This window comes from Malaclemys terrapin, chromosome 9 (genome assembly GCF_027887155.1).
Source record: "Malaclemys terrapin pileata isolate rMalTer1 chromosome 9, rMalTer1.hap1, whole genome shotgun sequence".
In the NCBI taxonomy this organism is placed as follows: Eukaryota; Metazoa; Chordata; order Testudines; family Emydidae; genus Malaclemys; species Malaclemys terrapin.
The window spans coordinates 13,001,191-13,015,997 of record NC_071513.1 but is presented as its reverse complement, the minus strand read 5'-3'; the positions used below and the strand labels follow the sequence as shown (position 1 = coordinate 13,015,997).

Genomic DNA, 14,807 nt, shown 5'->3' with positions numbered 1-14,807 from the left:
CTCAGCCTAATCTTGCTTGACTGTTAGTGTACCCAGTGCCTAAAGTACTTGGTGATGCTGATCTTTTTAAATATAGTAAGTGGCTGTATAGTTTAAACCACTGCAACTTCTGCTATAGGTAGAGCCCTGCAAATCCAGATAGCCACATTTTTTTTTTTTTGGGGGGGGGGGGGGGAGAGAAGGGGGTCATGGATGGATGTGGATCCAAATTTTATAGCTAAAGCCCTGCAACTCTACAGCCAGCTGCTTTAGATCCATGGATCAATCAGCTGTAGCTACAAATTTTGTATGTGCACAGGGCTCTAGTGGTGTACTTTGGTTTATTTTAGGACTGTCCAACTGAAAGCTTGAAACTGCATTACCTAGATTGAGCATGGGTGACTATGCACTAGTTAAAACTGTCATTTTCAATACTCTTCCTTGAAGTGTAGATGATGATGCCACTCTGACTTACTCTTCCAGCATGTGTAATCAAGTATGCAAAACTTGAACAGGTCTGCAAGATGAGGGTCATCCTTTTTGTGACTAGATAGAATCTTTCAAAGAGCACTCCAGGGCTGTTAAGTTATCCAGGCCTCTTTTACCCAGAGATAATATTGCATAACCCTCCCCCCTGCTACCAATAGCACAAACACGAATAGTTACTTTTCAAATCCTACTTGAATTATGATGCATGAACCACAGCTGTATACTTAGCCCTTTGAACAACAAAACAGCATCTACCTCTTGGGATCCAAACCAATAAATGTTAGCTTCCACTACCCCTGTAAAATAGATCTCTTGCCTCTTTATACAATAAGGATATAAGGTTACACTTTTATTTACAAGTTTTGAAAAATGTACAGTTTCTTACATGGGTTACTTATGCAAAGTTATACTTCTCAACAGACCAATGTGCACATAAGACAGGGGGATAGTGGACAACAGTTATAGGTCTCATCCCACACTGCTGTTTAAAAGGTACTGCCTCCAAAGTGTACAAACTTAGCCTTGCAAAAGATTGTAAATCCAAACTCACTCCACCTTTTGAAACTTGGAAAGATATTTTCATTAAATTGGGTGGAAACTAACAAGCACATAGCTGTTGCTCACACACACACCCCACTCGTAATTTACAGAGAGCAGGAACTGCACAGCCTCAAGTGACCCCTCTCACAATTCTTAACTCTTTCCACAACAGTTAACTGTTGCAAGGGAACCAAGTACTAATGAATGTGATATCCTAACTTCAAAGCGTTTTGTTTTTTCCTACCTCACCTTTTTTTAAAACTCAAAATAGTAAAGTTAACAAGATTTTGAACTTAAGTACAACAGCTCAACATGGGTATGTCCAGTCAGTGCCTCACTGAGAAGACTAAAGTAACCTATTTCATCAGTATCCTCATAGGTATATCCTTTAAAACCCTATTTTTGTAAATAAAAAGGAGGTACTTTGCATATCACCTCAAGTACCATAACAGTCATCATACCTTATCTTGCACCCGAAGTGCAGAAGTAGCCACTATCCCCCATTTTCACTATCTGATTAGTCAGATTAGAATCAGTTGTTTTGTATTTCTAAACAGTTGACAACCCTGTAAGACCAGGGAAAAGGAAAGTTAATTCTTCCTGCAGTACTTACAAATGCAGTGGGGTCTAAAACCAACAGTAGAGGTAAGTGACCAGCCTGGACAGATCAGCACTCTAGTAATATCAGTTAAAAATGCATATACACATCCCTTTTATCAAGCTACACATAAGCATCACTGTGTATAACACAATTACAATTAAAAGCTTAGTGTACACTACAGAAATGCACAATACTGCCCTAAGACTGGAGAAGAGGGACCACAGAAAATGAATTCAGCATCAGTAATTCTTTTGCAAGTAACCCAAGTACAGTACATTTGACTTCAAAATGGGTGCTTTCTGATGTCCAAGGAAGGGAAGCTTCAGCAAGGGAGAGTGGCAACAGCACAACAGCTAGTTTGCGTTCAAAGTAAATGCAATGATGCTAGGAGGAAGATGACTCAGACACTTCATATATATTTTCCTCATCACCAGAGTGTTCATTTGCATCATCCAGGGTCAACAATCACGCCAACTCTGTTCTACTATTGCAGAAACCCGTTTTTCATATTCCCGCTTATTCTCTTGGTATAGTTGAGCTGCCTGACTGTTTGCTGGACTGTTGGGATTCGGCTCATCCAACAGAGACTATTAAAAAAGACAAAAAAATCTTGTCAGTTTTGTAGGAATAACCCTTGAAAAATTATTTCCAGTAATTAGTTCAAAAAAATTGTCAAGTGTTCCTCCTGCTCACTGTACTCAAGTAGTGTAACCACAAGATACTGCATTGTATTCTGGGTTATTTGCTATTACAGATACACCTCTACCCCGCTATAACACGAATTCGGATATAACACAGTAAAGCAGTGCTCGGGGGGGGGGGGGGGGGGGAGAAGAGGACTGCGCACTCCAACAGATCAAAGCAAATTCAATATAACACGGTTTCACCTATAATGCGGTAAGATTTTTGGCTCACGAGGACAGCGTTATATCGGGGTAGAGGTGTATTAAATCCTCATCTTTCACATGAGAAGTTTGAAATACGTAACTAGTGTTCTGTTACCATACATTATAGGTTCTAAAGTCTCTTCTGGTTTTACCTTCTCCAATTAATACTAGGTGCTTGGTTATTTTAAGACCTGATTAACATAAGTACCCACTGATAAAGTTAACTCTCTCCCCACCAGCCCTCTACCAAAAGACTCCCTGTAATTGATTAGACACATTAGCAGGCGTAATCAATTGTGTGTGTCAAGGTCCAGACTCCAGGGAAAATAGAACACTGATAAGTAAATAAGAATCTGACATACATCAGATTCAAAAGCATCTGATGATCTGGATTTGGCCCACACTCCACCTATTGCCTACTCCTGCATTAGACTGCTTACGTTTGTTGCTTGTTCTTAACGTAAAGAAGAACGGTAATTTGTGGTGAAAACTAAACTTTGCTCAGAACCAGATTTTCACCATTAACTGAAATTTGTCACAGCAACTTTACATGCAAGTATCGGATTACAATAAATGGTGGGAAGTCATTTTACCTGTATGGATGTTAAGATGGAGGACACATCATAGGTAGGACTCCAACGATTCTGAAGAATATCCAGACATATACTACCATCTGCGTAGACTAGAAGAGGGGTGAAAAAGAATTGTTGTATAACAATATAAGATGTGATAACATTGAGGATAGGGTTTAAAAAACAAACACAGAAGTGCCACACCAAATTTTTGCCAGCATTACTCACTCTTCAGAAGCCTAAATAGTGAAACATACATTAGAACAAGTTAATGACCTTCAGAAGCCTTAGAGTTGATATCTGTTAACAGAAAAATGACCCCTGATCTCTTGGGGGGGTCTGACTTGTTGCTAAGGAGAGTTGCCTAGACATGTAATTTTTAGACTGCTTATTAAAAAAAACAAAACACCCCAACTTGCTCCATTGTGACCTCACAAGGGGCTATGAAGAGGTCTCTACCATGCTACTTGAAGCAAGGATTAAGTAACAGAAACAAGTTTACTTTGAAGCAACAACTGTTTTCATGCAGGTGACTCTAGTAACTAAACAAGGAACAGAGAAGCAAGAAATTGTTTAAGGTGGTCTTCCCACCCACTAATTTAAGGAACCCTCCCCCACTAATAGTGCATTTGATCTATACCTTGTTAGCAACTAAACATGAAAGTTTTATGGTGGTTCTATTTTTATTCATGTACCCAGCAAGTGTTTAATTAAAAGCCTTTGGAATTAAAGAGAGTTATGCAGGCCACAACGCCCTATTGTTCATCAGCAGCTACAGTTGGAAGCAAGCATAGATTAAGGAACGCAATCTGACATTGAATTGAAATATTCACTCCTGAAGGCAGCCACTGAAACAGAGAAAACAATCTAGCTAGCTTTGATTGTACAAGCCACATTTCTGAATGCATCTGATATTATAAACCACCATGATACTGAAGCATAGACAGAACTGTTGAGAGAGACATGTTTCACAGAAAAGGTCAAATTCAGCTTAAAAGTGACAAATGTAAACTTTAAGAGCACAGTTATGACTGTAAATGTTAACATGTATTTACAAAGATTATTTTGCATGAGGCCACATAAGGACAAAAGATCCCACTGACTTTTTTTAAAAAAAAAAAAAAAAAAAGGGAAATCTATGTAGCAGTCATAAAATGGAATGCTGTTACCTCAAGCATTTGTGTTTTTAAAAAAAGGACAATGTTCACGTAAGATTCCACTCATTCTGGTTAACTGAATTAACCAGACTGTGTAAATGAACACGATTCCCTTCCCTTCCCACCTCTCAGTGGTGAAGGCCTCTTTGTCCTCAGAGCCAGAGGAATTCTCTGAGCAAAAGATGTTTAACCAGAAATACAGTAACCAAATAAGATGGGAGCCTAAGGGATTCACATCAACACTGCTCCATAAGAGTTGTGAATCAAGGGAGTTCAAACACACACACACACGAGTCTGAGTGCTACTTGGGACATGTCCAATCCCTGCTCCCTCCTGTATCAGAATGAGAGCTAGTTCACGTACTTGTTTTTATGTATGTTTATAAAAGACTACACTGTCTAATCAGCAAGCATTATGCTTTACTGTAAGTGCTGTAATAAGCCATAAACCACAGAATGATTGCATCTTATATGGGTACTTACCATTTGGATGAAACATTTTAGAGACAAATCTAACGGTAGGTGGCTTATTTGGATATTCCTCTGTGAATTCTATTGTAAGTTTGAAAGTTCCTGGAGTTGAAAGAGAAAATTATAAATAACTTTTTGTTCAAGGACATCCATATGCTTCACAAGGGATAGGCAAGTATCCTCCATTTATAGAGAGGTCCAATGTGTTATCCCAACATCACATACAAAGTTGGAAATAGAATTCAAGCTGTTCAACTCCATTCTTCTGCTCTAAATCCTAGACAATGCCTCATATTTTGAGCAGCCTCTCCCAATAAGAGAATAATTTTCACCATTATTCTCTTATGCAGAACTGTTCTATACAGACATTTTAGGTGAGGAAATAAGTCCGTCCTCAGTATCCTTCCAACGATCTAGTTCTCTTTATAATACCTCTTAAATATCCAGATGCATAGAAAACGGTTGTTCTGCACGTTCAGAAGATTAGGAATCTGCTTTGCAGGGAAGAGCAATGTTCTATTCCCAACAATACATAATTGGATTTATTTTTTTTAAGCTTGATGCTTGTAATACTATAAGAGATCATATTTCTAGGAGCCTAATGCACTTGTGACTTCCCTTGTACATCAAGTTGTGTGGAACCTTTCTGCAACATTACCATGGATTCTGCAAATGGACAATCTGCCTTGAGGAGCCAATATGAAGAAGTTTTGGAGAGTCAATTATCTGCCAGCCATTTGGTGCGATCAGAGCAACTCTGTATGGCTTGAGACTACCAAAACTTGTGCCCCTTAAGAAACGTGTTAACATGAGCCACAAGAATTGAGATGGTTAAATCCTTTGAGCCCAACAACCTTAACATAGCCTGTGTCAGCAGAAGCTATTTTTGTCCTTCTCCTAAAGCTATGATGACCTGGGAAAATAAGTCAGTCAACTAAGCTGCGGACAAGCAGAGTCCCATGTATTGTGAGTGCTAGCAAAAATTCAAATACGACTGGCATTTCTAGAGTTCATCGCTCACTCAATCTCTTGGAAGTAAATACACTGAGCCTTTTTTACAGTACTGTCCTTGATCCACCAAATCAAAAAAGCCACACATTGTGTAGTATATACAAAGAGGTTAACAGCCAAAAACAACGTATGAAGCTAAAAAAAATACCCTCTTTACAACTGAAGTCTCCTGTAACTCAGATATATCCTTGCACCATCTATCAGTGTCATGTTAGCATATGCAACCAGTTGCCATGATTAAGGGAAACACTGCAATTTTATTTTTCTTGTAATGCACCTTCTTCCCAGACCAATGACAACCTAGTTTAGGCCCAGAGAGTTTAAAGAAATCAGATACCTTGAATATAAAAATTCATGTCTACTGTGAGTATACATTAATACTAGTTATTATTAGTATTAATTGTACGCATTTAAGTGGTATTTGCCAAGTGGGAAAAGTGTTTTTAGCCAAACGTTAGCTATTCTAGAAATCTTCAAGCCTTCCCTAGTGGAAAGCATCAAGGGAGAGCCAAGGAGTATTTATTTGTCAGCTCCTTTCCCTTCTGCCAGAGGTCAGCAGGACTAGCATGGTAGGATGCCTGTAGTTTGTTCCCACAAAACAGCGGTATTAGTTGTGTTTCTAATATGCAGATGAAAAGCCTTGAAGTGCAGTGCTGGAGAGAGTAATTTCCTAATATTGCACTTTCTGTACACAAGCTGGCTATGAAAAGAAGCATCATTATGACTCCAATGCCATTTATGAAGACACTGAAACTCAGATGTTAGCATGATATGCCTGTTAATTTTATATTGTATTATGTATTTTTAATTTATGGAATTACATATACATTTTTACAATTACTGGGAATCTAGGCTATACTACACAAAACTGACATGCCATTAGGGAATCAATTCCAACATAACCCTGTCTAGCTGTATAGATAGATTGCTCATCCAAGGAAAGGAAAGTAATGAAGTCTCATTTGTGTCCACAAGCAGAAGATAGACCTTGTTAAATGGCAACATCAACACATAATGCTTTTTAGTGGTGTTCCATTCCTCATGCTATTGATTTGAGGTTTAGGAAGGAGAATCAAGCTGAATTGCCAACTCTACCACAAGCAACGCTTCTTATAGACTGGGCAGCAAACAGATCACAAAATGGATAAGCATCTGGCTGAAAACTGAGCACAAGCTACCACAAATGGTGTGCCTACGACGAACATCAAGGGGTTCTCAAAATACATCTGTAAGACATGACTAGAATTATTCTAGAACAGTGGCTAGAATGTAAAGAGGAGAGAGTGGAGAAGCCAATCAGACAACAACCAACAATATCAAAACGCATTTTAAACAGATCCTACTGCCAGGCTGTTGAGGAAAAAAGGCACCCTGATGTCCTGCTTAACATAGTGAGTTTAGTTACTCAAACAACCCTGTTGTAAATCAAAAATGCATTTATTTAGTTATTGTGGGCCTTTCTCCGTGCACTCATTTATCCATGGTTCTACTTGAAAAGATTTTCATAGCCTCTCACAGAAGTCTCATTGTTTGGCCTCACTAAAGACACATTCATTAAAATTTCGGAATGGTAATCAAACTGCAAGTCACTCATATTTAAAGGCTACATGAACAAAATAAGTGGGGTTCTGCAGACCATACTCTGAATGATAAGGGGAAGAAAAATAAGAACAAAAAAAAGTAAGATGGTAACTCACGTAACAGTCTGATAAACATATGGTAAGGCAGATGCATGGTCCTCTTTCAAGGGCCAACAACTTAATCTTCTGAGGCAAGCAATGGATGGTGCATTGCCTAGGATGAGACTACCTTGACATGACTTCCAAGTTCAGGGCGGCTAAGTCAGCTACACTAATGAGCAGGGCAGACCACCACTAAAACATGGTTTTCTTATTAGAAGTATTACCCCACAGGGCAACGGAACAAAAAACTGGATGGACCTATAAGGTTCAGTGCACCTCACGTAAGCTACCAAGGACCTTTGAAGTCGGGCATCCAGAGAAGGGCCTCACCAGAGGAATATAAACACAGAAAAGATGCAGGCAGGACAACAGATCCCGTAAATGGAATTCTCACCATGTTGGATGAGATCTTCTGAGATTCTTGCAGCACCAATTTAATTCCACCATGTACCAAATTCTACAGAATTAGTCACTAAACCCCAAATCTCTTACTCTGCCAGCTAACACTGTCACCAGGAAGTGATCTGACACCAAAAATCTTGGTCTTACAAATAGCGCGTGACCCAAAAGAAATGCATCAACTTTGTCACAACCACATTAGTCCCAGACACTCAGGTTTTTAATATGGGATTTAAAAGTACCAACCCCTGCATGAGCTCAGAGAAAAAGGCAGTGGAGACACTGATATACCTTTGACTAGTTCATGAATAGCTGAACAGCTGCAAGACAAACCGGAAAAGTTATTAAATTACTCAGGACAGGCAAAGAAGAGAGAGTCAGGTACTTCTTATGTGAAGTAAACTAGTCTACATGGGCCTGCTTCCACACTTGAAATCTTGTCAATGTACAAATAGGTCATCCTGGCTTCTTGAAGGCCATTTAATTGTAGACCACATGCCTATAAAGCTTCCTCTAGACAGGACCCAAAAATTCAGGGGGAGCAGCTTAAGTCTGAACAGAGTGAGGTGGCCTAGTTCTGAGTGATCACTCCTGGCCAGACTCAGACTGATGGTATCTGTAGTACAGTTAAGAACTGTACCCATCTGAACCAGTACAAGATGAACCATTTGTCTCTCCTTAGCATGGCCAAGATTTTTGCTGTAAGGTTCCAGCACAAAGTTAAACACTTCCCTCCCTAGCAAACTGAGATGTCTCTGGCTCAAGCAGTTTTCTTCTACCATTACCAGAGTCTGTAGTTTAGGTGGGAAAAAAAAAAAAAAAAAAAAAAAGAGATCCAGCATTAGTGTCCCCCACTGGAGATGGTTCTAATCTACATGTACTCCATGACCCAGAGACCAATTGTGAGAATCGATCACAAGAAGAGCCTCCTTATTAATCTTCCTTTGCTTGTCAGAAAAGAGAACAGAAATGTCTGTAGGTGTGGGAGTAGGCAAAGTCCTGGAAACAGGAGACCCAGACCAGGGTCTCTTTGCCAATTATTATAGCTTGTGCTGAGAACACAAACTATGCCCCCATTTCTTTCCTCCTTGTGGACAGTAAAATCCCGCTTTCACTGAAGTCAATAGCAAAACTGCCACTGACTTCAGTGGAAGTAGTATTTCACCGTGGGTCTCCTGTGGCACTTTAATGTATTAAGCACAGCATTCTGGATAACAGCAAGTGAGAGACAGCTGTCCTCTGGGAAAAATGCATTCCTAATGAGGAATCAGGTACTCCAACCAAGACAAAAACATTCAGACTGGTTTGATGCCTAAAGAAGTGTTGCCGTCTGCTGCTGGTAAAAGAGGTGCTGCAATGAGCTGCCAGACCACTAATAGTCCAGTATTACTGAAGAAAGCATTCTTAGAGTCAAGTCTTACTAAGCCAGAATGGGTGTAAGAAACTAACCACCACTACACTAACCATAGTGAGAGGCAGAGCACAAGGTAAAGGCACCACGAAGCTACCCTAGTAGTACCTGGAGATATCAGCATCAACACTTCTAGGTGGTGAGATGCTGTGCTGTAAGAAGTAAATATATTCTGGTCTGTCCAAGATATTAAATTTAAAGAGAGTATTTCCCATAGGCTGCGGTCAGGAAAAATTAGCAAAGATGCTGTTACTCCTCACTCAAGTATGAGATGGGAATCCCAGTGGGCACCAGTGCCAGAGTACCTTCCAAGGAACAATCCAGCAGGCACCAAGGTGAAGAGAAGGTGCCAAGACTATATGCTCTGCTAAAGCTCCCAAAGTGCTAGGATATCAGCATGACACTTAAAAGCACACACAGTAAATGAGCACCAGTCCCAAGTAATGCCAGAACCCACTCAGCCCCAGGTCTAGATCCAAGCACAATACTTCCAAAAAGCTGTTCTACCACCTTCAACATGCCAGTGGGAGTATTGATGCCTAAAGTCCTTAGTAACTAAACTTATCAGCCACAGAGATAGGAGGAGACTCCAATGTCTCAAGCTGCAGGAGATACAGAAGAGAGAAACCCCCAGGTATTAACCCATTCCATTAGAGGCAGTGCACCAAGAACCTGGGCATCTGAGCAGTTCTGGTAACATCAGCATGCCAAGGCCAAGGAGGCAAAAGGGAGTTTATCTGCCTTAAACAGTTTCATAAATTGAGAGGAGATCCCTAGCAACAAGCACTGCAGAAAAAGAAGAGAAAAAAGGATATCCAGCCTCCAAACTAAGGCACAATAGAAGCTGGAGCTGCATTAATTAAAACTGAGGCAGCTCCTGTAATGAGCTTCTTGAGAAATCAAGGATAAAAAGGAAGTGGCTGAAATACTGTGGGGGTCTGAGGTACCGGAAAGTTAAAGCATGCTCAGTAAGGCAAAGTCTCAACCCAGCCTGCAAGGTGTCCTCAGAGGGTCAGAAGCATTAAGAGCTAGAGTTTGCCATAGGCTTTCAGCATGAGAACCAAGAATAATTGGAGTCCTGCACTGATGGTACTGTTAGAGTGTACCATTGTTTTCAGTTCGTTTGCTTTGCTTATTTGACAGCATTTCATGTCTACTGAGTTTCCACTGTGTGTGCTGGTCTTTCATACAGCATCAGTGAAGTGAAAACATTTTCAGAGATAATAAAGCCACAGAAATTGGCATAGGTTCTTAGGGGTAAGTTTATTATTTGAACCTACCTTTAATTCTTAAAACTGACTAAATTTCAAGTTGGTGTCCTTTTAAAGTTGACTAAAGCAAGGAAATTTAAAGCAAAGGGCAGAGTAGCCATTTATGAATAGAGCCTAGCTTTTGCATATTATGGGATGTTAAAGATCACTTCCTGTAATAAAGGCATTGTGATAGAAGATCCAGTGAAGCATTGCCCTGATATAAACAAGTCTGAATTTTCTTAACACCCTATAAGCTTAGAAGGACATCCAATATGTACCTTTTTGTGTTTAATGCAAATACCTAGGTTGCCCATTTACATTTCAAGCATGAAAATCACCTGAAAAAAATAACCCAGGGTTATGATAGAAATGCTAACAAATTCTAGCAGTGCTCTGACTAGACTAAGGACAAAACACAGCTGAAGACTGCATTCTGATCTGCATGTGTTTTTGTGCAATGAGATGGTAACCAGATTATAAATTTTCAAAAAAGTTAAGACTTTTTTGGAAAAGGGAAGGGAAGGAGGGAACATTGCAAGGGTCAGGGATGGAACAAAGCTAAACATCAATTTTAAAGGCAAAGTTCTGCTTTCAAATCTGCCAGGTGAATCTCAACTAATGGTATGTTCTCCTGACTTGTACAGAATTCTCATTAGGAGAGCAAAATATCTAGTCTAAACATGTTGCAAGGACCCAGGAGAGTAACATTTTGAGATTGTGTCAAACGTCCATAGTTTAATCCTTTACACACACAGAGAGATAAGAACAGACGAGGGCTGGATTTTAACCAAACTTACCATCTTCGAAAGGGGTCCCCTCAGGCCTGGAAAATAAATAAAAACAGTCATTACACCACACCCCCCTTTACTTTGGTCCCTCCCCACCACAGAAACAGGCTTTAAAGTGTTCACAAACTTACAGACAAAAGTGCCCTAGTGGGTGCCCTGCTTCTAAATCTATAACAGGGGAGGGGGGAAATGATGTGCATGGGTGCAAGGCATTTCAATCATAGGGAGAGAAGCGGACCTGGACCCTCCCAATTTGTATTCCCAAAGAGTGCATAGCCGCGAATTGGGGGAGGGGTGGCGCACATGTGTGTAGGAAGAGGTCCCCCTTTTCCTAAGGCTATTGGGGAGGGGATCAAAGGCCCCCCACTTAACATTCACAAAGTGGGGGGAGCTCCTCCGGATAACAGATCCCATGGCTATGCACGGAGACTGTCCTGACATTCGCAGGGGACAGAGGGGCACAGACACAAAACTCCCTTTTGGCGGCCCCATGCGGGGCTATGGTGAAAATCTGGGAAGCTGTAGGGCACGCTTCCTCCCTACACCCACCCCGCCCAGCTCCCCCGCCTCACCCGAAGATGACCGCGTTCCACACCATGATGTTGTTCTCGGAAGGGGCCCCGCTCACCCCGGCCGGGGGATCCTCCTGCAACCTGCGGGACAGAGACACAGACCAGCCGTGGGACCCCTCGTCACTAACCCCGCCCACGGCTTCCCCCCGCCCTCGGCGTAGCCCTCCCCTCCGCCAAGGACGGAAGTAGCGTAGCTAGCGAGTAACCCCCCCCCTCCCCGGTGAGCTGCGCAATTACCGTAACCCGGCGGGCAGCTCCACTGTCATGAGCAAGCCGCGTAACCCGCCGCCAGACAGCGTGGCCCTGCGTTACGCAATCAGCGTAGCGCTCCCTATCCCGCCGCCATGTTAGCCTGCCCCCTCCTTTCCCGGCAGAGGCGCGGGCCCCTTAGCCAGCGGGCTCGTTACCTCTTGAAGTCCCGCATGAGGCGCCTCCGGGCCGGAGTTGACATGGCGGGCTCAGGATTATAAATCACTCATACACTAGCCCGAAGCGGGAGAGAGGCTCGAGGCGCCCACGGCCACAGCGGCTGGATCCGACTGAGGCGGCGGGGGCTGCCGACAAGCGAAACCGGCCTCTACCACTGTGCCGGAGAGGCGGGGGAGGCTTGGGCGGCAGCTACTACCTATTCCTGCGTCTGCGCCTGCGGCCGGGCGATACCACTGCCGCGGAAGGGAAAGGAGCCGGATGCAGCTGAGCCGAATCAGACTGTACCACCACGGGTGGCGGAGAGGTGGGAGCGAGGCGGTGTCTAAGGAACCAGGGGACTGTACCACCGACAGGGGAGCCGGAAGTGCTGACGCGGAGGGGTGGGGGGGAGGAATCTCCTTCCCCGCCATAGTGTCTGTCTCTGTCAGGCCGGTACTGTGGGAGGCTCCCCCACGCCGGATCCTCCCCTGGACCCTGCATACGGGGTGGGGAGAGAAGCCGGGCGGGGGGCGCTCCGGCTGCTGGGCGGGGAACAGGGTAGCGGGGTCATTTGCTTATGGGGGGCGAGAAGCCAAGCGGGATTTCCACCTGCCGGGGGCGGGGCAGAAACACCGCTTAGGGATCCTAATTTGATTAGGGGGAAATCTTCAAGCCCTTATGGGGATAACAAGAAAGGGGGCAAGGGGCACGGCCTGGTCATTAGGAGCAAGGAGAGGTCTGAGCTGGTTTCTAGAGCGGGCTAGGCTTCCTAGCTTTGTGAAGTGCCACAATGCATCTAAAGCCGCCCTACCTCCTGGGTGGGGGTATATTGCTAAATATCACTCCTGGGTTGCCCCCACTAGGAACCCCAGGCACTGGTTACTTGAATAAATGCTAACCTTTGCTGGATCAGAAAGGCAGAGGTAATCATTGCATAGACATGCGTGTTCCCTGCCTTTTGTTCCAGTTGTATGTGACTGGTAAGCATGTCATAAGAGAATCTGATCCTTATGCATAACAACATATTGTAGGAGTCACTAAACGATTTTCTATCTGTATAATGATTTGCTTGTCTCATTGTTCCCCTTATTTCTTTACACTCCACCTTAAAAATCAGTTACCCAGTGGGGCAGTCATTTTACTCTTACTGGGGAGCTGAGTTGCTGTAAATAAATCACACTAGATAGTTACACTGATTGATTCAAAGTAGCTGTGCAGTAGAGTTGAACAGCTGAAAGAAAAGCCCATGCTACTTGTGATGTTCTTGGGAACATATTGCCACTTTTGTATGTGAGGTGAGGTTGTTTTCTATTGCTTGGTTTCAAAGAAATACAGCATCCCATTAATTCCCTTTGCCACCGATAAATTGCTCTCTATACATGTTTTGACAATAAATTAATTATACATTCTTGTCTCCCTGTGGTTTTTGGCAGAATGATTTGCATCTGGAAAAGCCTCATTTCTCTGTGTTGGTCCCTCATGCTTAGTGGTCACTTGTCTGCCATTTGCCATCACTAATATATGTTGTTTCTCATCAGAGAAGAGTGTTCCATATGGGGGAAAACTATCTGGCATGCCATTTATAGATTCCCAGGCCAGAAAGGACACTGAAATAATCTAGTCGGACCTCCTGTATAATACAGGCCATAGAATTTCCCCAAAATAATTCCTAGAGCAGATCTCTTAGAAAAACATCCAATTGTGAGTTAAAAGTGGTCTGTGATGGAGCCTCCACCACGACTATTGTTTCCCAACAGAAACAGGAGCCTCTTAAAATTTCCTCTTGCCCCATCTACAATCACATTGGCTAAGTGGAATTTCCTAATATTGTCCAAGACAATCAGATTCCTCCTGTCTCTTAGGACAGGACTTCAGGAGCACAACATTCTGAGGACAGTCCATCTGCCAGGTTTCAACTGTCACTGAACCTTCTGATCCCAACATTCCCCCTCTACTGTTATTAAATACGTTTCCAACTACAATGGCACTTTCTGACCCCAACATTCCATTCCGTCTGTTAAGGGGGCATTTAATATGTTTAAGGGGGAAGGTAATGAAGGAGTTCTTACTTATGAGACAGAGGGAGGTTTTATCCTGCTAATGGGGTATCAGACTTCTTGACTGCTTATAAAGGGAATGGGCGGCTTCATACTTGCTTACAGAAAGGAAGTCCTTATAGCTAGGGTGGCGTCTTAATTTATTGGATGCAAGGGGTTTCTTATCTGCTTATGTGAGCACCAGTGGGCTTCTTAACTGTTCATCGGAGTTTTTACACTTGGTTATAGGTGTCCAGGTTGCTTCTTAATCTTCCAAAATGGTGAGTGGTTTCTTGTAATTTTCATTGAACCATAGAAATGTAGGGCTGGGAAAGACCGCGAAAAGTCATCAAGTCCAGTCCCCTACACTGTGGGAGGACCAAGTAAACCTAGACCCTTCCTGACAGGTGTTTGTCCAACTTGTTTTTAAAAGCTTCCAATGATAGGGACTCTACAACCTCCCTTGGAAGACCATTGCAGAGCTTAACTACCCTTATAGTTACAAAGTTTTTCCTAATATCTAACCTAACTCTTCCTCGCTGCAGATTAAA

The 14,807-nt window shown here is 42.7% G+C and overlaps 1 protein-coding gene across 1 annotated transcript; it reads right to left on the bottom strand.

Moving 5' to 3' along the window:
* Positions 1 to 796: 796 nt before the first annotated feature.
* UBE2A (ubiquitin conjugating enzyme E2 A) lies at positions 797 to 12,531 on the bottom strand. Its single transcript, XM_054039638.1, has 6 exons — positions 12,220 to 12,531; positions 11,813 to 11,893; positions 11,250 to 11,275; positions 4,709 to 4,798; positions 3,090 to 3,178; positions 797 to 2,196 (listed from the first exon to the last, which is right to left on the bottom strand). The coding sequence occupies exons 1-6, from the start codon at positions 12,261 to 12,263 to the stop codon at positions 2,068 to 2,070; spliced, it is 459 nt and encodes a 152-aa protein (XP_053895613.1). The 5' UTR covers positions 12,264 to 12,531; the 3' UTR covers positions 797 to 2,067.
* Positions 12,532 to 14,807: the final 2,276 nt, after the last annotated feature.